At 38.2% G+C, this 27,752-nt stretch overlaps 2 protein-coding genes across 4 annotated transcripts in view; one reads left to right on the top strand and one right to left on the bottom strand.

The window, feature by feature from the left end:
• Nucleotides 1–27,752, bottom strand: part of pde1cb (phosphodiesterase 1C, calmodulin-dependent b) — a 162,502-nt gene that overhangs the window by 17,740 nt on the left and 117,010 nt on the right. Inside the window, exons 19-20 of the mRNA XM_085439535.1 lie at nucleotides 27,298–27,531; nucleotides 26,237–26,299 (exon numbers count right to left, since the gene is read on the bottom strand). Coding sequence (XP_085295661.1) covers nucleotides 26,237–26,299; nucleotides 27,298–27,531 — 297 coding nt within the window. The remainder of the gene's footprint in view (nucleotides 1–26,236; nucleotides 26,300–27,297; nucleotides 27,532–27,752) is intronic.
• Nucleotides 3,138–11,219, top strand: LOC146687518 (uncharacterized). Of its 3 annotated transcripts, none has more exons than XR_014916591.1 (4): nucleotides 3,138–10,136; nucleotides 10,321–10,457; nucleotides 10,547–10,765; nucleotides 10,888–11,219. XR_014916591.1 is itself a non-coding variant. In XM_085440375.1 (2 exons), the coding sequence occupies exons 1-2, from the start codon at nucleotides 3,318–3,320 to the stop codon at nucleotides 8,458–8,460; spliced, it is 4,983 nt and encodes a 1,660-aa protein (XP_085296501.1). In that variant the 5' UTR covers nucleotides 3,138–3,317; the 3' UTR covers nucleotides 8,461–8,532. The 3 variants fall into 3 exon arrangements, 1 of the variants encoding a protein (XP_085296501.1); XR_014916592.1 differs by having other exon boundaries at nucleotides 10,547–10,769; XM_085440375.1 differs by lacking the exons at nucleotides 10,321–10,457; nucleotides 10,547–10,765; nucleotides 10,888–11,219 and having other exon boundaries at nucleotides 3,138–8,189; nucleotides 8,350–8,532.

Raw genomic sequence — 27,752 nt, 5'->3', positions numbered from 1 at the left:
TGACAGGATTTTAGGTGTGCCATATAGTCTGAAGAATATGGTAAATCCAAGCATGTTGGAAATATGACTAATTCCATGCCTTTTGTGTCTTACAGGTGACCTGCTGCAGAAGATCCTCTCTCTCTCTCTCTATCATTATAAGCAATTCTGTCTATCCTATCACTCTCCCAACTCTATCTAATTTGAAAGCCATTCTATCTTGTATCCCTCTATCCCTACTGCTCTATCTAATTTGAAAGCCATTCTATCTTGTATCCCTCTATCCCTACTGCTCTATCTAATTTGAAAGCCATTCTATCTTGTATCCCTCTATCCCTACCGCTCTATCTAATTTGAAAGCCATTCTATCTTGTATCCCTCTATCCCTACCGCTCTATCTAATTTGAAAGCCATTCTATCTTGTATCCCTCTATCCCTACCGCTCTATCTAATTTGAAAGCCATTCCATCTTGTATCCCTCTATCTCTACTGCTCTATCTAATTTGAGAATCCAAGTTTTGAGAATCCTTTCAGAATCCAATTTTCAGAAATCCAAGTTACCAGAACTTGATCTATCTGTTACAGAATTCTGAGAGATCTCTGCTCTCACTGCTCTTTCTTTCCTGTCATTAAGCTCTCTCACATTCAGTCATTTTGCTTTAAATTACAAGTTGAATATACAGTAGTAGAATTACAGTACAGTAGAACTTATAGTAGAAACTACTTACACAGCCCTACATTTGTCATTTTAATTTTGCATTAGACTTTAGTTTGGACTGCTAGTTTGGCTTACTTTGATCAATTGTATAAAATATCACCTTTTTATAAGTTTATTTGTAATAAGATAATCTGGTTATTTTGTAATACATACATTCAGATAAATAATAAATCAGATCCAGTCTGTTAGTCTGTTTCATTGGCTATAACATTTGACTGCAAGTTTATAGTATTATTATTTAAGGACTAACCCATTTTGTCACTCAGTGTAAGTATTCAGTCAGTATTGTCATCGAGAAGTGCCTGAGGACCCAGACTTCCTGTTTCCTGACTGCTGCAGAACATCCAGCTGAAGAAACCCCGTTTCTAAAAGAGGTACAATAAAACGGACCAAATTGTTTCCAGAGAACTTTGAATTTCCTTTATTTTGAGTTTGGAGTACAAATCAGCTTTTTAACATCTATTCATATATTCATAAAAACATTTTATAGTATAATAGTACATTTCTCAGATTTAACAGTAACTTAAGGAGTTATAAGTTTTTCTGTGTTTCAAGGTTCAGTTTTGTTTATATTTGTGTATAACCACATATAAGCTCCAGATTGTACTTCAGCAAAATGCCAAGAAAAAGTCAAAGGTCGCAGTCCTTGAAGCTTAGATGGCAAAAGCAGAAAGAACAGGTGAATGTTTCTCAGAGCAGTGAGCAGGTAAAGGTTTGTGTTTCAGCTTTTCCCAGCACAGAAGTGCAGAGCAGTGTTCAGACAGCCACAGTGTCTTATGCAGATGTGGTAAAAAGAAGTGTTCCCTCAGTGTCTGTCCCAGAGCCTGAAGTTATGCAGGTAATCCAGACTAAACCCCAGCTAACTGTACAAACACAGCATGATGGACAAGCTCCAGGACAGTCTCATGTACAGGTTACAAACAGTGAAAGTCCACGAGTGAGTAGCGTCTGTGCTTCCCGAAGCCAGGCCGCTCCTAGGTATGGAAAGTACCGGAATCAGCAATGCATGGCTAACAGTTTGGTTTTCCTGTCATTCTTACACGAGGATGAATTTATTACCAGAGCAGATCTAAACCGTGTGTTGGACAAAGGCCATGCAGTCTATTCAGATGCCAGACTGAGGTTTGTGAACAGTGTGTTTCTAGCCTGCGATGAACTTCCTTCAGTTGTTACCAGCCGCAGACACGAGTATCAAGTCGACATGTCTCAGTTTGCTCATTACGGCACATTTGATGGTACAGATCACTTTCCGAGCCTTGAACAGGGACTACAGTGTTTGGCTTCAGACGTTCGCTACGCTTTGCTAGTCATGGGAGGAACAGTCATCGCTGTTAGCAGGCTGACTTCAGGTGAATATGCATATTTTGACCCTCACCCACGTAAGTCTACTGGTATGCCATTGTCGCTAAGTGCAAGTGGTGGAACTGCAGTTATGTTGAAGTTCACACGTCTTAATGACATGATTGACAGGATCAAACGTTTGTACAGAATGTTCAGCATCGCACCAAGCTGCACTTATGAGCTACAGCCCATCGAGTTTCACAGTGAAAACGCTGCTGACCAAAGAGATGCTGATGAAAACAGACAAACAGCTACAACTGTTCCAGCACCAGCTTTAAATGAACCTGAATTTGAAACTCCAAAGTCCACTGAGCAGACACAGAACACTGTGGCCGACACTTTAGCTACTGAAGTGATGTCATCCAGAGTGGATTATTCAAATGAGCCAGCTGCTGAGCTGAACAATCGTCCTTCTGATTATTTAGAAATAGAAACCTCTGCATCTTCTGTAAGAGACACTCAGGTAACAGATTCTGTTCCTCAGAATGATTCAAACAGTGCCTCCAGTTCAACTAAGATAACAGAGGAACTCTCAGATAAACTGCTGAAATATAGTAAACATGAAAGGCAAAAAATGAGGAGAAGATTATTGACCCAACAAAAGCTACCACAGAGAAAGGAAAATCAGAAGACGAAAGAAAGGCAGATGTACAGGTTTGATGAAAGCTTCAAGACAAAGAAAAAAAACTCAACTAAGAAGTGTAATGATCCTGATCACAGACAGAAAAAGAGCATGTACAAAAATGAATTGTATAAATTAAATGCTACCTATAAGGAGAAACAGAGAGAACATTTTAGAAAGATGTATAGGGAAAGTGCTAAAATTAGAGAGAGAAAAAGAGAATGTGTCATAAGGACATATAAAGACAATCCCCTATTCAGAGAAAAGCAGAAGGAACGTGTAACAAGAACATATAGAGAGTCTCCCATATTCAGAGAAAAGCAGAAGGAACATGTAACAAGAACATATAGAGAGTCTCCCCTATTCAGAGAAAAGCAGAAGGAACGTGTAACAAGAACATATAGAGAGTCTCCCATATTCAGAGAAAAGCAGAAGGAACGTGTAACAAGAACATATAGAGAGTCTCCCATATTCAGAGAAAAGCAGAAGGAACGTGTAACAAGAACATATAGAGAGTCTCCCATATTCAGAGAAAAGCAGAAGGAACGTGTAACAAGAACATATAGAGAGTCTCCCATATTCAGAGAAAAGCAGAAAGAGCGTATAAGAAGAATATACAGAACTTGTGCTGGATTCAGAGAGAAACATAAAGCTTACATGAGGTTATATGTATATAACCTATATAAAAAAAGCGAAGATTTTAAACAGAAAAAACGATCTTATATGACAAAGCGGTATGGAGAAGAAAAACAATTTCAGCAACAACACAAGGACAATATGAGAGAACGAATGAGAGTAAAATATTGGAACGGTTTTTCTTTCAGACAGATGCATAATATCAGATGTGCAATGAATATAAAACGGAAATATCGCCAGATGCATCGACCAGCTGAGAGTTTACAGTGTCATCCAGAGAACACTTTAATGAATGAGGCCATATCTCGTTTCAGATCAAACATTAAGTCAGCACCATCTTATGTTTGTACTGTTTGTCTAAAAGCTTCTTTTCCTAATCAGGTGAAAATCTGCAAAAGAGAAAATTACTCAAAACACCAGACTGTAGCTCATCAGTGCCTAACTGGTAAATTTGTTCATGTGTGTGATGAAGCATGTCATGATCACTGCAGCTTTCCTGTTGAGAGAAAAAAAGAGTATATCTGTCACACATGTCACAGTTCCCTCAAAAGTGGATGCATGCCCAGGCTTGCTGCTGTTAATGGTTTAGAACTGCAGGATATTCCAGCTGAACTTTGTGATCTCAACATTCTGGAGAGACATCTGATTGCCAAATGCATACCATTTGCTAAGATTATTCCTCTTCCAAAGGGGAGACAGAGACTCATACGTGGTAATGTGGTGTGTGTACCATCTGAGGTCCAACAAACAGTTGACTCTTTACCGAGGATCAGAAGCCAATCACAGATCATGAGGATAAAGCTGAAAAGACGACTGTGCTACAAAGGCCATCAGCTGTTCCAGACTGTCACCTGGTCTAAACTCATTCAAGCTCTGCGTAAACTGAAACAAATTCATCCACAGTACACAGATATTATTATCAGAGATGATGCATTGCTTTGTGATCCAACGTTACCTGATGATGACAGCAGTGATGAAGCCAGCATGGCAAGTGATGATTATAATGAAGCAGATTTAATGGAAATTGACAACTATGAAAAAGATGCCCTTTTGTGTGAAAGTGAGTCTCAAAGTGACCAAGATATTAATATGCAATCCTGTGATGAACAACCAGAGGAACAAAATCCAGATGAACCAGAAAGTGATTTGAACAATGGAGGTTTTGCTCTAGAAAGTTGTCTGCAGCCTGTAGACATTTCAGAAGAGATTCTCTGTTTCACTGATAACACATATTGTGTGGCTCCTGCAGAAAGAAACAATCCTGTTAGCTTCTTCAGAACTCCTCATTTGGAAGCCATGGCATTTCCTGTGCAGTTTCCTACTGGTCAGAATACACTGGATGAAAAGAGACGTCTTAAACTCACACCAAGTGCTTACTTCAAGTCAAGGCTTTTCAACATTGATGCAAGATTTGCTAAAGACACAAATTACCTGTTTTTCTCACAGTTTGTCACTGAAATACACTTGGCTAATTCCAGCATGACAATACAGCTAAGGAAAGGTAAAACTATGACCAAAGATGGACGCAAAATCACATCAGGAATGTTACAAAGTAAGACAGAAGTAGAGAAGCTGGTAAGAAATAAAGATGCAATCAGATTTATGCAGCCACTCAGAGGAACTCCAGCTTACTGGCAGAAAACTACCAGAGATCTATTCAGCATGGTTCGCCAAATAGGAACACCTCAGTTCTTTGTCACTTTCTCTGCTGCTGAGATGAGATGGCCTGAAGTGATTCAAGCAATAAAGAGACAGCAAGGTGAAGAGGTTGATTTTGAAGCCCTGGACTGGTCAGAAAAGTGTGAAATTCTAAGATCAAATCCAGTAACCACCATGCGAATGTTTGATAAACGTGTTGAGGCTTTGTTCAGAGATTTGCTTTTTTCTCCTGCACAGCCCCTTGGTGAGATCATTGATTACTTTTACAGAGTTGAGTTCCAGCACAGAGGTAGTCCACATATACACATGTTGCTGTGGATTCGAGAAAAGGTAGAAGCAGATGTGGATGACGACCAAACTGTCTGTGACTTTGTTGACAGATACATCTCAGCTCAACTCCCTGATCCAGAAAAACAACCTGAACTGCACAAAAAAGTCACTGAGCTACAAAAGCACAGCAAAAACCACACAAAGACATGCTTTAAGAGTGTGAACTCTGGTTGTAGATTTGGGTTTCCCAAACCACCAGCCACAAGAACAATGATTGTGAGACAGGATGAGGATTCAGACACTGAAGCTGCAAAAGCCAAACTCAGACCTTTGTTGAACCTGCTGAAGGAACCTGAAGCTGCTTCCCTCACCATAGAGCAGATTCTGTCACGATGCAACTTGACAATGAATGAGTATGAACAATGCCTCCAAGACATAAACAAGAAAACAGCTCTGATTCTGAAACGTGACCCAAATGAGTGTTGGATCAACAATTACAACCCAGACCTGCTTGAAGCCTGGAACTCTAATTTAGATGTCTCATTCATTTTGAATGCCTATTCATGTATAGAATACCTCTGTAAATATATAACAAAGAAAGAATCTGGCCTCTCTGAATACCTGAAGACAGTTATTGACAACTCTGATAAGAACACCGTCAATGAGTGTGATGAAATGAGAGCTGTGATGCAGGCTTACTCAAAAAAGAGAGAAATCAGCGCACAGGAGTGTGTGACTCGAGTCTGTGGCCTAAAAATGAAAAAATGTTCCCGCAGTGTTGTATTTGTACCAACAGATGATAACCCAGTAAAAATGAGTCGGCCCATGAGCTTCCTGGAAAGCACAACACATGACAGTTGTAATATTTGGATGACAAGTTTGAGTGATAAATACAAATGCAGACCTGAGACCCCAGAATATGAGGAAATGTCACTGGCTGATTTTGCTGCCTTGTGCAGGTTGGTGAGTGGTCCAAATGAAGGAAAAGATGTGCTTCCTCTTCTAAACCAGCTTGGATTTGTACAAAGGCGAAAGAATGATAAACCAGCTATAATCAGATATTACCACTGTTCACAGGAAAAAGATCCTGAGCAATATTATGGTCGACTGTTGAGACTTTACCTTCCACACAGATCAGAGCAGGAACTGAAACCACAAGGGTTCCAAACCTATCAGTCCTCCTACAACTCAGGTTTTGTACGACTTCCATGTTCAGACCACAGTGAGTCTGTGAAAAGGGTTGTGAAAAGAAATAAAGACAAGTATGAGAAGAACTCTGAGGATATTGAGAGTGCACTGGAAGAGTTTGAACAAAATAGGGATGTTGTGATTGATGAATGGTGTAATCTTGCTCCTGAATCTGAAGTTGTGAGGCTGCAATGTGATGAGAATCTTCCTGAGAGACATTCTGATGATGAGAACGAACAGGAGAATGTCCCCGACTACAGTCGTCAGTCTGATGCTGTAACAGAGATCAGAGCCATCAGAGAACAACCTGCAGTAGATCCAGCCGTGGTACGTGTAATGTATCAGAATCTGAACCAGAAGCAGGCCTGCGTGTTCTATGCCATAAGAGACTGGTGTATTCAGCGAGTTTGTGGTTTGAACCCAGATCCATTTTTCTTCTATATCAATGGTGGTGCAGGAACTGGAAAGTCACATCTGATTAAGTGTATTCATTCTGAAGCATCAAAGATCCTGAGCAGACTGCCTGCTAATGCAGAAGAAGCTGACATATCAAATCCAACTGTTTTACTGACTTCATTTACCGGTACAGCAGCTTTTTCTATCAATGGCTCTACATTACATTCTCTACTGAAACTACCCAGGAGTCTGAAACCACCCATTCAAGGACTTGGTAACCAACTGGATGAAGTCAGATCTGAGCTGATGAATGCTGAAATTATTGTTATTGATGAGATTTCAATGGTTTCAAAACCCCTTTTTGCTTATGTGGATGCAAGACTGAAACAAATCAAAGGCACTCAGAGACCTTTTGGTGGAATGTCAGTTTTAGCTGTTGGAGATTTTTACCAGCTGCCACCAGTGCGACAGTCTAAACCTCTCTGTGTTTACGATCCAGAACAGATTGACCTATGGCAGGAACATTTTCAGATGATCACTCTAACCGAGATCATGCGTCAGAAAGATGATGTGGCCTTTGCAGAGATGCTGAACAGGATTAGAGTCAAAGAAAAGACAGATGAGCTTTCTCAGTGCGACAGAGATTTGTTGTCACAGGCTGTGACTGCACCAGAAGAATGTCCAACTGAGGTCTTACACATTTATGCCACCAACAAGAATGTGGAATCCCACAACACAGATACCCTGAAGAAGCTTCATTCAAACATCATAATCATCAATGCAGACGATTTCCAGAAGGATAAATGTACAGGCAGAATGGAACGAAGAGACAAACCATTTACAGGTGGGAGAAATGATTTACCTGACACTCTGAATGTTGCTGAAGGAGCTCGAGTCATGCTGACCAGAAACTTGGACACACTAAACGGTTTGGTCAACGGTGCTTTTGGTATACTGGTAAAGGTGGTGAGATCTGAAAATGATGGACACATAATTAAACTGGGGCTCAGGATGGACAACCGGCAGCCTATGAGACACAACCGCAGTGCTAATGCAGCTTCTGATGATCTGGTTTACATTGAGAGAGCAGAGGAGAGTCTGAAGTTTAAAGGAGCAGTACGCAGACAGTTTCCTGTAAAGCTAGCATTCGCTTGCACAATTCACAAAACTCAGGGTCTTACAACACAGACAGCTGTAGTTTCAATGAAGAACATTTTTGAACCAGGTATGGCTTATGTTGCTCTCAGCAGGGTGACGTCTCTCAGTGGACTCTATTTGCAGGACTTGGATGAGAAAAAGATTTACGCCAATCCCGAGGTAACTGCAGCACTCCAAACCATGAGACAAGCCAGTGTTGAGGAAATGATGCCTCTTCTTCAGGTCAGAGAAACAGCCAGCAGACTTGACACTCTTACACTGATCCATCACAATACGGAGGGTTTGCCATCTCACATCAGTGACATCAAGAGTCATCATGAAATGTGTTTAGCAGATGTTTTGTGTCTCACTGAGTCTCACCTTCAAGGCTCCTTTGTTGCAGACAGTCTTCATTTGGATGGCTACACCATGTTCAAACGCAACAGACATGTGTCCTACACAAACTTTCCTCACATGGCCAGCAGAAGTGGTGGTGGAGTTGTTGTGTATTTGAGGAATCATTTTCAGGTTCAGGTAAAACAGTATCTGCATAATGTCACTGATCTTGAGTTTTTAGTGTTGAAGGTTCAGGCTCCATTCCCTGCACTCATTGCTGTTGTGTACAGACCCCCTGACTACAGTTTGACACCATTCATGCAAAACCTGGTAAGTCTTTTAGATTCACTTGAAATAATGGACTGTCACCCAATAATTGTGTGTGGAGATTTTAATGAGAACCAGTTGCAGAGTGGAAGAAAACAGATTCTGGAGCAGTTTCAGTCGAGAGGGTATTCACAGCTGATCACTTCTGGCACTACAGACAAGAACACCCTGCTTGACCTCATTTTTATTTCTCAGCCACAGAAATGTCTATATTCAGGTGTTCTGAGATCATATTACAGTTACCACAACCCTGTGTTTTGTGTCCTGTCCTCGAGCCAATCATGAAGTCGTCTGGTGAGTTTTGAAACAATTACAGATCATGTTTGTTACAGAGTTTACTGATTGTAGAGCATGAAAAATATTTTTCATTGAAAAAATTGTCTTCCCTACTCTGTCTGTAAGAAGACCCTTTCTTATTGCAATGTTATTAATCATTTCACCAAATCATTGCTGAACTTCATGCAGAGCAGAGAACATCTGCTATCATGCACCTCTGATCTGAAATGTGCTGCAACATTTATTAAACCAACATCATTTCTTTTATTCTCATGTTTTAAATGACTAAATCTTTTTACTGTGACGTATGTAGCTCAACAAACGAGATCTTCCCCTCCAAGGGCTTGAAAATATGAAATAGTAAATAAATAAATCCCACATAAATGCAGGTATTTAATATGGGTCACATGAATAAATACAGACAATTATATTTTCTTGATTATAGTAGCTTTTGTAGAATCAAAAGTTTTTGTGATGAATGAGTTTTTGCTTATCATGTTTTACAGGTAAAAAATGTCAAAAGTTATAAACTATCTTTAGGCTACCAGAGATGTCTATAATGATACATTATGTAGAGAAAAACATTAGTACAGCTTACAGAATATGTATAAAAACTGATTTAGAAGTAAATGGATAGTTTTCTGAAAGTTCCCGACTACAGTTTAACACCACCCACCCAGATCAGCCCCCAAGTGTCTATGTAATGCTGGTATGGTGTGTGAGTTTGACTTGGCCTTTATCCGGGTGGGTTTGGGTTTGGGTGGATAAAGGCCAAGTCAGAATTCTCTGAGCAGCTGGAAAAAGCTGCTAATAAACAAAGACATCAAAAAGTGTGGGCTTTAGGTGTAGCCCCCGCTTTCTGATGCACTAATTAGACTTAGTAACCGACACCCCATACCAGCATTACATAGACACTTGGGGGCTGAGCTGGGTGGGTGGTGTTATAAGCACGTGTTTTGTTAGATATATTTTTTCAGACACCATCTTCATGAACTGCTGAGCCAAACCTGATCCATCAGTGCTGGACTGCACAGATAACTACATGCCACAAGGAGACTGCTGTGTTATGAATTGCCATACCAGTGTGTCTTCAATGGAGAAGATGACACACCCATCACCTGACCTCCTGCCTGATCTGGAGACCATCATCATGCTACCACACTACAACCTCTGAGACCATCAATGATGACTCATACTGAGGAAACTGTATTTCCTGTCAGAGATGCTCAGTGATCCTCAGAGCAGAGAGAGGTATGATTCTTTATCTTTGATAAAAAAAAATGTCAGTGTTTTTAATTCAATTAATTAATTAAAATCCTGTTTATTGCATAAATAATTCCACACTCAAATGATTATACTTGTTGACACTTTTTGAGTTTTAATTCACATTATGGATTACAAATCTATGCTTTTTCTACTCTGTCTCTCTGTGCAGGTATTGCTGTCTTCTGAGTTCTTCCGTGTCCCAACTGAGGCCTTCAAACCTCATTGCAGAGCTCATGTCTTTCCTCACCATCATGTGAGTGTGAGATTGCTCTGGATTCTGGTTATGTGGCCTGCAGCACCTATAAGGTATTTCAACATTGTTCATTGTATAACTTATTTGTAGTTTTTAGGGTTTCTACAGACAAAAAAAATGTTCCTTTTTCTGTATTTTTTAGAACAAGCTCGTCCAGTGTGCCTGCATTCCAGCTTCTTAGACTCTACGCAAGTGGACAGAGTATCAGTGTTTGGCCACTCTTACAGACACTGACTTCTGTCAATTCACTTCTACTGATCGGGCACCTCACTCCAGGAAGACAGAGGGCTGCAAGCCTGTCATCATTTCCAGTGTGGCTTTGTATTCTTGGGGTAGCATCAGATTTTTCCCACAAATATTAGTAGGTAACACTTGTTTTAAGCTTAGTTATTAAATCAAAAGTCTTCCCTTGTGTCATGTCTGTGAAGGTTCTCATGATGTCCTTTGATGTAGTCTCTCTCTTCACTTGCATACCCACTACAGAGGCAGTGGAGACTGTCAGAAAACGACTGCAAGAAGACAGCTCCTTGGAAGACAGGACCAACTTCACACCCGATCAGATGTGCACACTGTTAGACCTCTGCCTCACCACTACATATTTCAAATACAACGAGGGTTTCTACAGACAAAAACATGGCTGTGCCATGGGTTCCCCTGTGTCACCTGTTGTAGCCAACCTTTACATGGAGGAAGTGGAAAGGAAGGCTCTTGGCTCTTTCAAAGGAAGAGTACCCAGCCACTGGTAGAGATATGTAGACGACACCTGGGTCAAAATCAAAAGGCAAGAAGTGGAATCCTTCACTGCGCACATTAACGCCGTGGATAAAAACATCAAGTTCACCAGGGAAGACACAAAGGATAACTGTTTGCTTTTCCTGGACTGCGCTGTGCACATTGAAGAGAACGGCAAACTCAACATCGAAGTTTACCGGAAGCCCACACACACGGACCAGTACCTCCTCTTTGACTTCCATCACCCTCTGGAACACAAACTTGGAGTAATTAGGACACATCCCTCCCCCCCGGGCAGAACATGTTCCCTCTAAGCCTGAAGGGAAAAAGAGGGAACACACACATGTAAAGGAAGCACTCAAAACGTGTGGCTATCCTAATTGGGCGTTTATAAAGTCAGCAAAGATGCACAGAAAAGAACATCAGATACCAGCGAGGGAGGATAAGAAAGACAGATGCAACAACATTGTCATCCCCTATGTACTAATTAGACTTAGTAACCGACACCCCATACCAGCATTACATAGACACTTGGGGGCTGAGCTGGGTGGGTGGTGTTAAAAGCACTTGTTTTGTAGATATATTTTTTCAGATAGGGCACAGTCTCCTTTGTGGCAAAACCTTCAAACTTCACCATCCTCAGCTGAAACAACAACATCTTAACACCATCTTCATGAACTGCTGAGCCAAACCTGATCCATCAGTGCTGGACTGCACAGATAACTACATGCCACAAGGAGACTGCTGTGTTATGAACTGCCATACCAGTGTGTCTTCAATGGAGAAGATGACACACCCATCACCTGACCTCCTGCCTGATCTGGAGACCATCATCATGCTGCCACACTACAACCTCTGAGACCATCAATGATGACTCCTACTGAGGAAACTGTATTTCCTGTCAGAGATGCTCAGTGATCCTCAGAGCAGAGAGAGGTATGATTCTTTATCTTTGATAAAAAATGTCAGTGTTTTTAATTCAATTAATTAATTAAAATCCTGTTTATTGCATAAATAATTCCACACTCAAATGATTATACTTGTTGACACTTTTTGAGTTTTAATTCACATTATAGATTACAAATCTATGCTTTTTCTACTCTGTCTCTCTGTGCATGTATTGCTGTCTTCTGAGTTCTTCAGTGTCCCAACTGAGACATTCAAACCTCCCTGCAGAGCTCATGTCTTTCCTCACCATCATGCGAGTGTGAGATTGCTCTGGATTCTGGTTATGTGGCCTGCAGCACCTATAAGGTATTTCAATATTGTTCATTGTATAACTTATTTGTAGTTTTTAGGCCTTAACACAAATAAAATGTTCCTTTTTCTGTATTTTTTAGAACAAGCTCGTCCAGTGTGCCTGCATTCCAGCTTCACAGAAAAGAACATCAGACACCAGCGAGGGAGGATAAGAAAGACAGACACAACAACATTGTCATCCCCTATGTAGCCGGTGTATCAGAAAAACTCAGGAGAGTTTTCTCCAAATGCGACATCCCAGTGTACTTTAGACCCAGCAACACACTTTGACAGAAACTGGTTCACCTGAAAGACAAAACTCCTAAACACAAACTTAACAATGTGGTGTACGCTGTAAAGTGCAGCGAGGATGGAGGAGTGAAAGAAGCCATTTACGTCCACTGTGAGCGACCATCTTTGAACAGAGGCGGTGGTTTACAACACCAACTGTCTGCCATCTATAATCCAGTTTTGAGTTCCCTCCCCAGACACCGTAACATCCACTCACATCCTGGGAGTGGGCGTGGGTGATTTCCTGACCTCAGGAAATCACATGATAGGGTGGGGCCAGGTTTCACAATGAGCTCACCCAAAACCCTGGCTGATTGGGACCCACACCCACTTTCACACCTTGGCTCATGTGATTAGGTAGAGGATCATCAGGAGGTTCTTTGTCCCTCTTTGGGGAGAAACTCCCACTGGGTTTAAATCTGGGACTCTCCACCATTGACCCTTAGAACTGAAGAAGCTTCTCGGATGAGAGGTGAAACGTCTTCAAGGAACTCAAAGAAGTCCAGACGCTTTTCTTTCCAAGCTCCTTAGACTTCACTTGTGTTAATTACATTTTATTTGTTGTTGTTTTCTTTTAGATTTATATGCAGTGATTGGATGTGGTGGAGCTTTGTTAACCGTGTGGAAAACATCTGTTTGTGATGATATTTACAATGAGGCTTTAAGGTGACAGTTTCCATGTAATTTCAATCCTTTTACTAAGCAAAAACATGTTTGCAATTAACATATTTTTTCAGTTTTGTCTTTTGGATTTATGGTTAACATTCCTCTGTGACAGCAAATACTAAACTGGTCCAAGTAACCAGCATATCATTGGTCAAAGGCAAAAAGGACCACATGTCACACTAGCAATGAATTTGTGACTGTGTTTGTGTTAGTATAGAGTAGGTCTAACAGTGGTTTTCCACATCTGCTCTAATATATAGAGATAATGGGTCAGACATATAAAGTCATTTTGAAAAGTTCATAAAGGTCATTTATATGTGTTCCTCTTTATCATTTTATATCAGGTCACACAGCTGACTTGAGTTTTGATCAGAGTAGAACCATAACATTCATGCTAATGGTTCTACTGTTTACAGTTACTTTATGATGGATTTCACCCTGGTCACAGCACTATGTGAAAAGCTGTTAGAGGTAAAGTTAAGCCAATTAATACCTCATCATAAGTCACTCTCTAACGCAGGGCAGTGATTATTATTCACTGTAATTTATTCCACAACAATGTTCTTTATTTGATTCTTTAAATATGCACATCGATTGTTTAGCTGTGTGACTCTCCACACCTGAAATATATCACAATGTGGACTTCATTTCGACAGTATTTTGTAGATTGGTACCATATTTATCATCAAATCATCTTGTGCATTTATTAACTAAATGTTGTTTGTTTTTGTTTTTTTGTTTGTTTGTTTGGGGGTTTTTTGTTGCCATTTTTACATTTCACCAACTGTGTAAATTCTGCAATTTTACTTTGGTTTTGTTTCACATCAGTTTATCTGCTGGCTGGTATTCCTGTCTTCCTTCTCTCACCCCAACCGGTCGCAGCAGATGGCCGCCCCTCCCTGAGCCTGGTTCTGCTGGAGGTTTCTTCCTGTTAAAAGGGAGTTTTTCCTTCCCACTGTCGCCAAAGTGCTTGCTCATAGGGGGTCATATGATTGTTGGGTTTTTCTCTGTATCTATGAAGCGCCTTAAGGCGACTTTTGTTGTGAATTGGCGCTATATAAATTTAATTGAATTGGTTTTCTTCCTTTTCTAATGTTTCTGGTCATTTTTCACAGTTAAACAAGTAACTTTGAGGTTACGTCATCATTTTCAGCTTTTATCTGTTTACAGTTTTTTCCTAATAATTACATTTCTGCAAAATTATAGCAGTTCTGATAAGTTGTAATATTTCTGCCAAGTTATTAATTTTCTACTAAATTATATCATTTCTGCTAAGTTATGTTATTCTAAATTATTACATTTCTGCTAAGTTGTAGCTTCTGGTACATTACAACTAGAGATGGACCGATCCGATATTACGTATCGGTATCGGTCCGATACTGACCTAAATTACTGGATCGGATATCGGAGAAAAATAAAAAATGTAATCCGATCCATTAAATATCACGAAAGCACCTCACAAAACTTGCAACACGCCGTAACTCACCTCAGAACGTTAGCAGTCGGAGCAGTATGCATCACGTGATAGAGCAGCTGTGGCATGCCGGACCTGTCGGTGGTCTGGATAGCATGTGGAGCTTCGCTAGCAACCCGGCATTTCATCTCCGACAAAGTTATCCCCGAAAGAAGTAAAGCAAGTGTGTAAGTCCATCTCTGAATGTTTGTAAAGCATTCCCACGTTAAGCTTAACAAGCGACTGCCTCTCGCTCTCCGGCTGCTACTTCAATCATGAAACTGCTTAAATGATCAGCTGATCGGCTTTTCTGTCGCGAGTCCGTGTCTCTTGTTTGTTTTTGGCCCACTTTGCACCAGAAAGAGGAAACCAGCGGCTGAACAACAGCAGCACGTTTAAGCTTGATAAGCTGTTGTTAGAATTTATTTAATATTTCTTTCTACACCAGGATCTTTTTCTACGTAGCTGACGGCTGGTAACTGTGCAGGGGCGGATCTAGCAAAGTTTAGCCAGGGGGGCCGATAGGGCATGAACAGGGAAAAGGGGGCACAAAGACATACTTTTCTTTCTTATTCTCATTTAAAATGTTTAGCTTTTAATAAATAATTATCTGACACCCAAAGTTTTAATTTGATGTAAAATGAATAGAAGTCAATTACTGTATATAGTGACTATTAAGTCTAATATACCCTAGTAAGCTATAGTACTTTTTACTTTGGGAAGGTACCATCTGTGCAGTCTGCAATTTTGTTGAAGAAAGATGTTGAATCTATTTAATATTTCTTGAAAAATAATTGATTTCTGTGCATTTTTTTTCACACTGCATCAAATTAAGGTTGATTACGTCGATTAAGCATCATGAGGTGGCGCGTGAGGGGTGGTTCCTTATTTTTTATTTATTTATTTTTGTTGTTGCTGGGAGTTGGAACCCTATTAGTTAGGTTGCTTAATATTTACGCTAAGTACTCTTTAAAATACCAGAATAGGGAGGATGGTGTAGGTCTAAGTTTATTAGATTGATCAGTATTGCTGAACTATGAAATATTTTTTTTGTATACAGGTATAACAGAATAGCTTTAGTGTAGTTGTTGTTTTAAACTTGAGTATGAACTTGCAGACTTGCAAAATGCAGCAAGATATTTTAAAAAACAGTTTTGTTGATTAAAAAACACTATATCGGATTCATATCGGTATCGGCAGATATCCAAATTTATGATATCGGTATCGGTATCGGACATAAAAAAGTGGTATCGTGCCATCTCTAATTACAACATTTCTGCTGAATTGTTATGTTTCTTCTAAGTTATTGCATTTCTGCTAAGTTATTTCATTTTTGTTAACTTGATGTTGTTCTGCAAAGTTATTAAAATTTCAACAACTTTTTAAAAACTGGCTTTGATTTCTACAGCTTCTTCAGCTATTTTCAACTATCTTCAGCAGACAGCTTCAGCTTTACAATTTCTGCAACTTTTCAGCTTTTTCAGCTAGTTTTTGCATGCAGCTTCAGCTTTAAAGCATCCACACTGCATTTTCGCAGGAAATGCAAATTTTTCTAGTTATTATTATTATTATTATTCTAGTTGCTTCCGTACACTTTTCGCCGTTAAACTACTTCCACAATTTTCAGCCGATTTTCACCGTTCAAATTTTAAACTATTCTGCTATTTTTGCTCTTTCCTGCTACGATTTTTGCTATTTTTAACTATTATACTTTTTAAAATATTCCACTTTTTTCCTTTAATTTGTCCCATTGAAATGAATGGGAAACTTCAGCAATTCTGCTAAAATTTGCTTGTTTTTGAAACTTAACTACTTCCTCATATTTTCACCTAGAACAACCATTCAAACTTTAAAATGTTCACAAATTATTGGGCTATTCAGGTATGATTCAGCTTTTTCAAATCTTTTACTGTTTTACTTTTATGCCTCTTAAAGTTTTGAGTTGCAAAATTGTGATTTTTCACAAAATACATGTGTTGTTATGGTTGCTATGCTCTTGGCTTCCAGTGTGCCACTGAAGGTTTTGCAATTTTCACTTCATGTCCGAACAACTTCCTGCTACTTGCTCAATTTTCACTCAACTTCCACAAATTATACATCAAAACGTAGGTATTTTTGCTGGCTTTCAGAAAATGTCACCATCATTGTTGTGGGATTTATAGAATTTTTGCAAATCTCCTCAGACTAACACAAGGTCAGAAAACTCTCCATATAAAGTGAATGGAGAGCTTGTTCAAAATCACCGCTGGATTTCTGTAATGAGAGGCATATTCGAATCGTCATATCTCCTTAACGAAGCAAAGTTAAGACATGAGGCTTGTCCCCGAATATCTTCAGACACCCCTGACGCTCACAATTCAAGAATTTCTTTCTCACCTATTACCGTTCTGAAATGAGTTGGACTTGTTTGAGGGTAGGAAATTCGTCCTTCGCTCAGATTTCTTCAGATTTCAAACTGTGGAAATGAACCACTTTTTTCTCTCGTCATAACTTTTTGTTGGATTTCCACAGAGACCTGAAAATTTCCATGATTGTTCACCAAAGCCTGCTGTCTCTTACGGTGAAAGAATGATATCGATACTCCAAATAGATTTCGAGTTAGAAAGCGTTGTTTGAGGGCAAGTCAAGGCAGTTTTTGCTTCGCTCTACTCAGTTATGGTGCATTACAAGTCAAATATCTTTAATAATTCATATTTTAATGATAAATTGTAAACACTGGAAGATTCCCCCATCTCTTCTGAACAAAACGGTGTAAGAATGACCGCTCTAGCCCCTACGGTTTGGAAATTATGGTCATTTGTTTGAGGGGAGTCCTCACTATGAGAAATAGGCTGCAATAATCCTGTGCCTCTCTGTGCTGCGTGTGTAAAAAGAGGCACATGTTTTGGCGGGAAAAAGTACACAGGCTCTCTGATTGGTGGATTCAAATTCAGCAGCTCCCAGGCTGACCTAGAAACTTACTTCTCTCTCCCTGTGCATTTTTTTGCTGATTTTTTCATTTAACAAGTATATTTGAGGGACCCTCAGCATGTTCAGCATTTTTTCAGCTGTCCATTTTGCTTTTCCAATTTTTCTGTTTAACTTATTACTATTGTGCTAAATAATACTATTTCTGCTATTTTATAAGATTTGTGCCTAATATAGTATTTCTGCTAAATTACAATATTTCTGCTTTTTATACTATTTGTGCTAAAACATAGTATTTCTACTAAATATAGTATTTATGCTTAATCATCCTATTTCTGCTTTTTATAGGATTTGTGCTTAATATAGTATTTCTGCTAAATTATAGTATTTCTGCTTTTTATAGTATTTGTGCTAAAACATAGTATTTCTACTAAATGTAGTATTTATGCTTAATCATAGTATTTCTATATATTTCTGCCAGGTCCCCAGGCAGCCAATCCTCTGTGAGGACTGAGAAATTCAAATTTTCAAATCAGGGCCTGCACGGCTTCCCAGCCAATCATATATGTGTCCTGAGGCATTCAAATTTGCATATTGGGGCCTTCATGGCTTCTAAGCCAGCCAATCATATCTGAGGGCTGAGGAATTCAAATCCACAAATCAGGGCCTGCACAGCTTCCCAGCCAGCCAATCATGTATGTGGGCTCCAGGTATTCAAATTTGCATATTGGGGAATTCGTGGCTTCTAAGTCAACAAGTCATCCATGTCATATATCTCTAAAAATTCATATTTTAATGATAAATTGTCAACACTTGAAGATTCCCCCATCTCTTCTGAACAAAACGGTGTAAGAATGACCGCTCTAGCCCCTATGGTTAGGAAATTATGGTCATTTGTTTGAGGGGAATCCTCACTATGTGAAATAAACTGAAAGAAGCAGGTCTATGTCTCTGTGCTGCGTGTGTAAAAAGATGCACCTGTTTTGGCGGGAAAACGTAAACAGCCTCTCTGATTGGTGGATTCAAATTCAGCAGCTCCCAGGCTGACCTAGAAACTTAGTCCTCTCTCCCTGTGTGTGTGTGTGTGTGTGTGTGTGTGTGTTTAGTGGGAGAGAGAGGACCCTGCCCTTATTTGACAGCATGTCATTGTAGGATTAAAATTGAACATAGTTAGACTGGTTGACTGGATTAGAGCCTGTGTTTGTGTGTCCCTCTGTGCATTTGTGTTTCAATAAGTTATTACTATTCTGCTAAATCATAGTATTTCTGGTACTTTTCGGTACTTGTGCTAAATACAGTATTTCTGCTAAATTATAGTATTTCTGCTTTTTATAGGATTTGTGCCTAACATAGTATTTCTGCTAAATTATAGTATTTCTGCTTTTTATACTATTTGTTCTAAATTATAGTATTTCTGCTTTTTATAGGATTTGTGCTTAATATAGTATTTCTGCTAAATTATAGTATTTCTGCTTTTTATAGGATTTATGCCTAATATAGTATTTCTGCTAAATTATAGTATTTCTGCTTTTTATAGGATTTGTGCCTAACATAGTATTTCTGCTAAATTATAGTATTTCTGCTTTTTATAGGATTTGTGCCTAACATAGTATTTCTGCTAAATTATAGTATTTCTGCTTTTTATACTATTTGTTCTAAATTATAGTATTTCTGCTTTTTATAGGATTTGTGCTTAATATAGTATTTCTGCTAAATTATAGTTTTTCTTCTTTTTATAATATTTGTGTTAAAACATAGTATTTCTACTAAATGTAGTATTTATGCTTAATAATAGTATTTCTATATATTTCTGCCAGGTCCCCAGGCAGCCAATCCTCTGTGAGGACTGAGAAATTCAAATTTTCAAATCAGGGCCTGCACAGTTTCCCAGCCAATCAAATAAGTGTCCTGAGGCATTCAAATTTGCATATTGGGGCCTTCGTGGCTTCTAAGCCAGCCAATCATATCTGAGGGCTGAGGAATTCAAATCCACAAATCAGGGCCTGCACGGCTTCCCAGCCAGCCAATCACATATGTGGTCTCAGGCATTCAAATTTGCATATTGGGGAATTCGTGGCTTCTAAGTCAACAAGTCATCCATGTCATATATCTCTAAAAATTCATATTTTAATATTAAATTGTCAACACTTGAAGATTCCCCCATCTCTTCTGAACAAAACGGTGTAAGAATGACCGTTCTAGCCCCTACGGTTAGGAAATTACGGTCATTTGTTTGAGGGGAGTCGTCACTATGAGAAATAGACTGCAAAAATCCTGTGTCTCTCTGTGCTGCGTGTGTAAACAGATGCACCTGTTTTGGTGGGGAAAAGTGCACAGCCTCTCTGATTGGTGGATTCAAATTCACCAGCTCCCAGGCTGACCTAGAAACTTACTTCTCTCTCCCTGTGTGTGTGTGTGTGTGTGTGTGTGTGTGTGTGTGTGTGTGTGACAGAGAGATAGAGAGAGAGAGAGAGAGAGAGAGAGAGAGAGAGAAAGGCTTTTAATGGGATGATCTCATTCTAAGATTCAAATTCAATATATTTAGACTGGTTGACTGAATTGGATCTTGTGTGTGGGTCTCTCTGTGCATGTGTGTTTCCTCATGTGTACATATTTGTGATTGTGTGGCTGTAATAAATTTTTTTGCAGATTTTTGTCATTTAACAAGTATATTTGAGGGACCCTCAGCATGTTCAGCATTTTTTCAGCTGTCCATTTTGCTTTTCCAATTTTTCTGTTTAACTTATTACTATTGTGCTAAATCATACTATTTCTGCTTTTATAGGATTTGTGCTTAATATAGTATTTCTGCTAAATGTAGTATTTATGCTTAATCATACTATTTCTGCTTTTCATAGTATTTGTGCTTAATATAGTATTTCTGCTAAATTTAGTATTTCTGATTAATTATAGTTTTTCTACTAAATCATAGTACAGTATTTCTGCTTTTTATGGGATTTGTGCTAAAACAAAGTATTTCTACTAAATGTAGTATTTGTGCTTAATCATACCATTTCTGCTTTTTATAGGATTTGTGCTTAATATAGTATTTCTGCTAAATTATAGTATTTCTGCCAAATTATAATATTTGTGCTAAAACATAGTCTCAATTTAAAATTACAATATTCATAGTTCATCACAGTGTCTCTGGTAAATCACAATATTTCTGCTCTGTTGTACTATTTTTCTAAATCATAGTGTTTCTGTAATGTTTAAGTATTTTTGGCTAAATATATTCTTTCTGTTATCTTATACTATTTCTCCTAAATTCTTGTATTTTTGAGAAGTTATCATGTTTCTGGTAAGTTACAATATTTCTGCTAAATTCTGCTATGCTATTGTATTTCTGCCAAGTATTATGTTTCCTCTAAGATATTGCAGTTCTGCTAAGTTATTCCATTTTAGCAAACTTCTTTTGCTTCTGCAAAGTTTTTACAATTTCTGCAACTTTTCAGTTTTTTCAGCTACTTTTTGCATACAGCTTCAGCTTTAAGCATCCACACTGCATTTTCGCAGGAAATGCAAATTTTTCTAGTTATTCTTAGGACTTCCGTACACTTTTCGCCGTGGAACTACTTCCACAATTTTCAGCCGATTTTCACCGTTCAAACTTTAAACTATTCAGCTATTTTTGCTAATGCCGGCTATGACTTTTGCTATTTTTAACTATTATACTTTTTAAAATATTCCACTTTTTTCCTTTAATTTGTCCCATTGAAATGAATGGGAAACTTCAGCAATTCTGCTAAAATTTGCTTGTTTTTGAAACTTAACTACTTCCTCATATTTTCACCTAGAACAACCATTCAAACTTTAAAATGTTCACAAATTATTGGGCTATTCAGGTATGATTCAGCTTTTTCAAATCTTTTACTGTTTTACTTTTATGCCTCTTAAAGTTTTGAGTTGCAAAATTGTGATTTTTCACAAAATACATGTGTTGTTATGGTTGCTATGCTCTTGGCTTCCAGTGTGCCACTGAAGGTTTTGCAATTTTCACTTCATGTCTGAACAACTTCCTACTACTTGCTCAATTTTCACTCAACTTCCACAAATTATACATCAAAACGTAGGTATTTTTGCTGGCTTTCAGAAAATGTCACCATCATTGTTGTGGGATTTATAGAATTTTTGCAAATCTCCTCAGACTAACACAAGGTCAGAAAACTCTCCATATAAAGTGAATGGAGAGCTTGTTCAAAATCACCGCTGGATTTCTGTAATGAGAGGCATATTCGAATCGTCATATCTCCTTAACGAAGCAAAGTTAAGACATGAGGCTTGTCCCCGAATATCTTCAGATACCCCTGACGCTCACAATTCAAGAATTTCTTTCTCACCTATTACCGTTCTGAAATGAGTTGGACTTGTTTGAGGGTAGGAAATTCGTCCTTCGCTCAGATTTCTTCAGATTTCAAACTGTGGAAATGAACCACTTTTTTCTCTCGTCATAACTTTTTGTTGGATTTCCACAGAGACCTGAAAATTTCCATGATTGTTCACCAAAGCCTGCTGTCTCTTACGGTGAAAGAATGATATCGATACTCAAAATAGATTTCGAGTTAGAAAGCGTTGTTTGAGGGCAAATCAAGGCAGTTTTTGCTTCGCTCTACTCAGTTATGGTGCATTACAAGTCAAATATCTTTAATAATTCATATTTTAATGATAAATTGTAAACACTGGAAGATTCCCCCATCTCTTCTGAACAAAACGGTGTAAGAATGACCGCTCTAGCCCCTACGGTTTGGAAATTATGGTCATTTGTTTGAGGGGAGTCCTCACTATGAGAAATAGGCTGCAATAATCCTGTGCCTCTCTCTGCTGCGTGTGTAAAAAGATGCACCTGTTTTGGCGGGAAAAAGTACACAGGCTCTCTGATTGGTGGATTCAAATTCAGCAGCTCCCAGGCTGACCTAGAAACTTACTTCTCTCTCCCTGTGCATTTTTTTGCTGATTTTTTCATTTAACAAGTATATTTGAGGGACCCTCAGCATGTTCAGCATTTTTTCAGCTGTCCATTTTGCTTTTCCAATTTTTCTGTTTAACTTATTACTATTGTGCTAAATCATACTGTTTCTGCTATTTTACAAGATTTGTGCTTAATATAGTATTTCTGCTTTTAATAGGATTTGTGCTTAATATAGTATTTCTGCTTTTTATAGAATTTGTGCTTAATATAGTATTTCTGCTTTTTATAGAATTTGTGCTTAATATAGTATTTCTGCTTTTTATAGGATTTGTGCTTAATATAGTATTTCTGCTAAATTATAGTATTTCTGCTTTTTATAGTATTTGTGCTAAAACATAGTATTTCTACTAAATGTAGTATTTATGCTTAATCATAGTATTTCTATTATATTTCTGCCAGGTCCCCAGGCAGCCAATCCTCTGTGAGGACTTAGACATTCAAATTTTCAAATCAGGGCCTGCACGGTTTCCCAGCCAATCATATATGTGTCCTGAGGCATTCAAATTTGCATATTGGGGCCTTCATGGCTTCTAAGCCAGCCAATCATATCTGAGGGCTGAGGAATTCAAATCCACAAATCAGGGCCTGCACGGCTTCCCAGCCAGCCAATCATATATGTGGCCTCAGGCATTCAAATTTGCATATTGGGGGAATTCGTGGCTTCTAAGTCAACAAGTCATCCATGTCGTATATCTCTAAAAATTCACATTTTAATGATAAATTGTTAACACTGGAAGATTCCCCCATCTCTTCTGAACAAAACGGTGTAAGAATGACCGTTCTAGCCCCTACGGTTAGGAAATTATGGTCATTTGTTTGAGGGGAGTCGTCACTATGAGAAATAGACTGCAATAATCCTGTGCCTCTCTGTGCTGCGTGTGTAAAAAGATGCACCTTTTTTGGCGGGAAAACATAAACAGCCACTCTGATTGGTGGATTCAAATTTAGCAGCTCCCAGGCTGACCTAGAAACTTACTTCTCTCTCCCTGTGTGTTGCGTGTGTGTGTGTGTGTGTGTGTGTGTGTGTGACAGAGAGAGAGAGAGAGAGAGAGAGAAAGCCTTTTAATGGGATGATCTCATTGTAAGATTCAAATTCAATATATTTAGACTGGTTGACTGTATTGGATCTTGTGTGTGTGTCTCTCTGTGCATGTGTGTTTCCTCATGTGTACATATTTGTAATTGTGTGGCTGTCATAAATTTTTTTGCAGATTTTTGTCATTTAACAAGTATATTTGAGGGAACCTCAGCATGTTCAGCATTTTTTCAGCTGTCCATTTTGCTTTTCCAATTTTTCTGTTTAACTTATTACTATTGTGCTAAATCATACTATTTCTGCTATTTTATAAGATTTTTGCTTAATATACTATTTCTGCTTTTATAGGATTTGTGCTTAATATAGTATTTCTGCTTTTCATAGGATTTGTGCTTAATATAGTATTTCTGCTAAATTTAGTATTTCTGATTAATTATAGTCTTTCTACTAAATCATAGTACAGTATTTCTGCTTTTTATGGGATTTGTGCTAAAACAAAGTATTTCTACTAAATGTAGTATTTATGCTTAATCATACCATTTCTGCTTTTTATAGGATTTGTGCTTAATATAGTATTTCTGCTAAATTATAGTATTTCTGCCAAATTATAATATTTGTGCTAAAACATAGTCTTAATTTAAAATTACAATATTCATAGTTCATCACAGTGTCTCTGGTAAATCACAATATTTCTGCTCTGTTGTACTATTTTTCTAAATCATAGTGTTTCTGTAATGTTTAAGTATTTTTGGCTAAATATATTCTTTCTGTTATCTTATACTATTTCTCCTAAATTCTTGTATTTTTGAGAAGTTATCATGTTTCTGGTAAGTTACAATATTTCTGCTAAATTCTGCTATGCTATTGTATTTCTGCCAAGTATTATGTTTCCTCTAAGATATTGCAGTTCTGCTAAGTTATTCCATTTTAGCAAACTTCTTTTGCTTCTGCAAAGTTTTTACAATTTCTGCAACTTTTCAGCTTTTTCAGCTACTTTTTGCATACAGCTTCAGCTTTAAGCATCCACACTGCATTTTCGCAGGAAATGCAAATTTTTCTAGTTCTTTTTGCATTCCTCACAACTACATGTTTCAGATCACTGAAACAATTTTATTATTAGACAAAGATAACCCAAATAAATGCAAAATGCAGATTTTAAACAATTATTTCATTTATTAAGGGAAAACATTTTATCCAGATCTGTGTGAAAAAGTAATTGCTCCCTAAACTGGTTGAGTCGCTTTTGGCAGCAAGAACTGCAATCCAGCATTTGTGATAACTGCCAATGAGTCTCTCACACCACCTTTCAGGAATTTTGACCCACTCCTCCTTGCAGAATTATTTTAATTCAGCCACATCGGAGGGTTTTTGAGCATGAACAGCCTGTTTAAAGTCACGCATCTTAATTTGATATAAGTCCAGACTTTCACTAGGCCACTGCAAAACTTTCATTTTGCTCTTTTGAGCCATTCAGAGGTTGTCTTGCTGGTATGTTTCAAGTGAACTTCAGCTTCAGGGCATGAATTGATGGTTGGACGTTCTCCTTCAGGAATGTCTGGTGGAGAGCAGAATTCATGGTACCATCACTTACAGTAAGTCCTCCAGGTCTTGAAACAGCACAGAAGCTCCTGAGCATCACACTACCACCATGCTCGACTGTTGGTATGATGTTCTTTTTAAATGCAGTGTTAGTTTTACACAGATGCAACAGGAATAAAACCTTTCAAAAAGTTAAAGTTGGTATTTTTTGGTCGACAGCATTTTTTTCAGTCTCTTTCGCGTTGTTGAATCATGAACACTGACCTTAACTGAGGCAAGTGAGGCCTGCAGTTCTGTAGATGTTGTTTTGGGTTCTTTTGTGACCTCCTGGATGAGTCATTGTTGCTCGTGGGAAGGCTCTATGCTGTTCCATGTTTTCACCATTTGTGGATAATGGCTTTCACTGTGGAAGCCTTAGAAATCACTTTGTAACACTTTACAGACTAAAAACTGTTTGTGTCTCATCCGTTTCTTTAAATTGTGGCATGACTCCTTTGAGAATCATACCACGGCTCCTTTTTGAGATCTAGCCTACTTCACTTTGTCAGTTTCTATTTAAGTGATTTCTTGATTCAGCAGGTCTGGCAGTAATCAGGCCTGATTGTGGGTAGTGAAACTGAACTCTGAATGCTTTCCAAAAAATGTGGTTAATCACAATCATTCATGCAATCATGTATGCATACACAATTGTTAAATCATGTACACGTACTACATGTATGGAGGTAATTACTTTTTCACATAGTGCCTGGTAAGTTTGGATAGCTTTTTTTTCCTCTTAAAAATGAAATAATCATTTAAAAACTGCATTTTGTAACAGGTGGTCTTTGTCCATTATTAAAGTTTTGATAATCTGAAATATTTACGTCTGAAACAAACAAAAAAAAAAAAAATCTGGAAGGGGCAAATACTTTCCACAGCCCTGCATACAGAAATAGATGGAAATAAAGATATTTCAGTTTTATTTTCTATCAGTAGCTTCAGGCTGCAGGGTTACACTCACCCTCGACTGCTTTGTTTTTGTCTTTTTCACCTTCTGGAGACTCGGCCCCTTCTGACAGCTCTCCTGAAAAAAGAAATGGTTGTGTTACTATTCTGACTGTACTTATACATTTAAAATCAGCATTTAAAAACATGCAATAGTCCAATGAGTAATTCTAAAATACAGACCCACAGAATGGTCTGTATAACGAAGGCAGCATTAAATTATGTACAATCCCCAAATCTACAGAATTTAGTCTGATGGAAAGTTGCAACTTCCAAACAGAATATTTTGCTCAGTGTAAATGTAATGCTCTGTATAAAGAGATGGAACAAGCTGATAATACTGTCAGAAAAACTGAATATGATAATATTTTAAAACTTGAAGCAAACACTGGGAAAATGAAAATGGGGAAATTTGATGCTCATAAGCTAAAAATATGATTAAAGGAACTTTGCATTTGCTCTCTTTTTTCAAAATTTAAAAAATTGGATAGAAAAAATCCTCCTTGTGTTTCTCATTCTGTTCTAATACAATAACAAACCTATTCTTGGATTAAAAAGCTACAACAATCCATCAAACTGATTAGTCAGTCCAAGTGACACGTATATTTTAATTTCAGCTTTTCATATGTGCTGATGTGAAGCTTTTTCATCTCAAATGGGATACTGTTCACAGTATCTGGACTTCAGAGTGCTGCTTTGATGAAACGAGACATAAAGATCCCATGATTTGCTTTAAGGGTGGGTAGTTTTTTATTCTGACTTTGAAGGGAGGGATTTGGTCCATTCTAGTTAGGAATTAACAAATATTTTGTAAACATTCATATGTACTCGAAAGATTTCATTAAAACGTTACATTTTGGAAGTTAATCTAAGACTACACTGATGCACTGATCAATATCAAATTCCATGGAAAAGTTAGCTATGTTCTGCAAACTTTTATGATCACTTAAGCTCCCAGAAAAAGTTTGCATGTCAGTAAACTGTATGTACTGACTGCAACATGTAGAGGATCAGGCCTTAGGTCACGTCTTTTAAAAGCCGGCCATGCTGTGGGATTACATAGTTTAAAGGAAGTACCGTTCTGCAGTGGGGGGCTCTTGTGCGTGGCACTCCCAGGCTGTGCTCCCTGCTCTGTTTTCCCTGTGTTACCATCTGGTGGTGTGCTGACCTCTTCCGACTCGGGCGACTCTCCCTCCAATTTGTCCTCCTTTGGTTCAGGCTGTTCGGATTCTGCTTTGACCTCCTGGGGCTCCATCGACTCTTCCTGCTGTGCTCGCTCCTCTGCTTCCTTTTTAGCTCTTTCCTCTGCTTCTGAGGTAAAATGGAGTATGGGAGCAGTTTAGAAATATTCATAACTCCTTATTTTTTACTTTAAATGAGGAAAATTCGAGATGAGGATTAACAAACAGTGTTTTTGTTAACACACTGGAGCTGTACTTTGTGGACTTTAAATGTAAGTCTGACATTCTTTCTTTTAGCTCTGTTTTTGGTCTCCACCAACTCACAAGACATATGTAGCTTCAGTCTAATGT

This window comes from Copadichromis virginalis, linkage group LG18 (assembly GCF_057382275.1).
Source record: "Copadichromis virginalis isolate Kocher_CV1m ecotype Utaka linkage group LG18, C_Virginalis_male_GT1.1, whole genome shotgun sequence".
Taxonomy (NCBI): Eukaryota; Metazoa; Chordata; class Actinopteri; order Cichliformes; family Cichlidae; genus Copadichromis; species Copadichromis virginalis.
The sequence above is the reverse complement of the archived record's forward strand: the minus strand, read 5'-3'. Positions and strand labels throughout refer to the sequence as shown.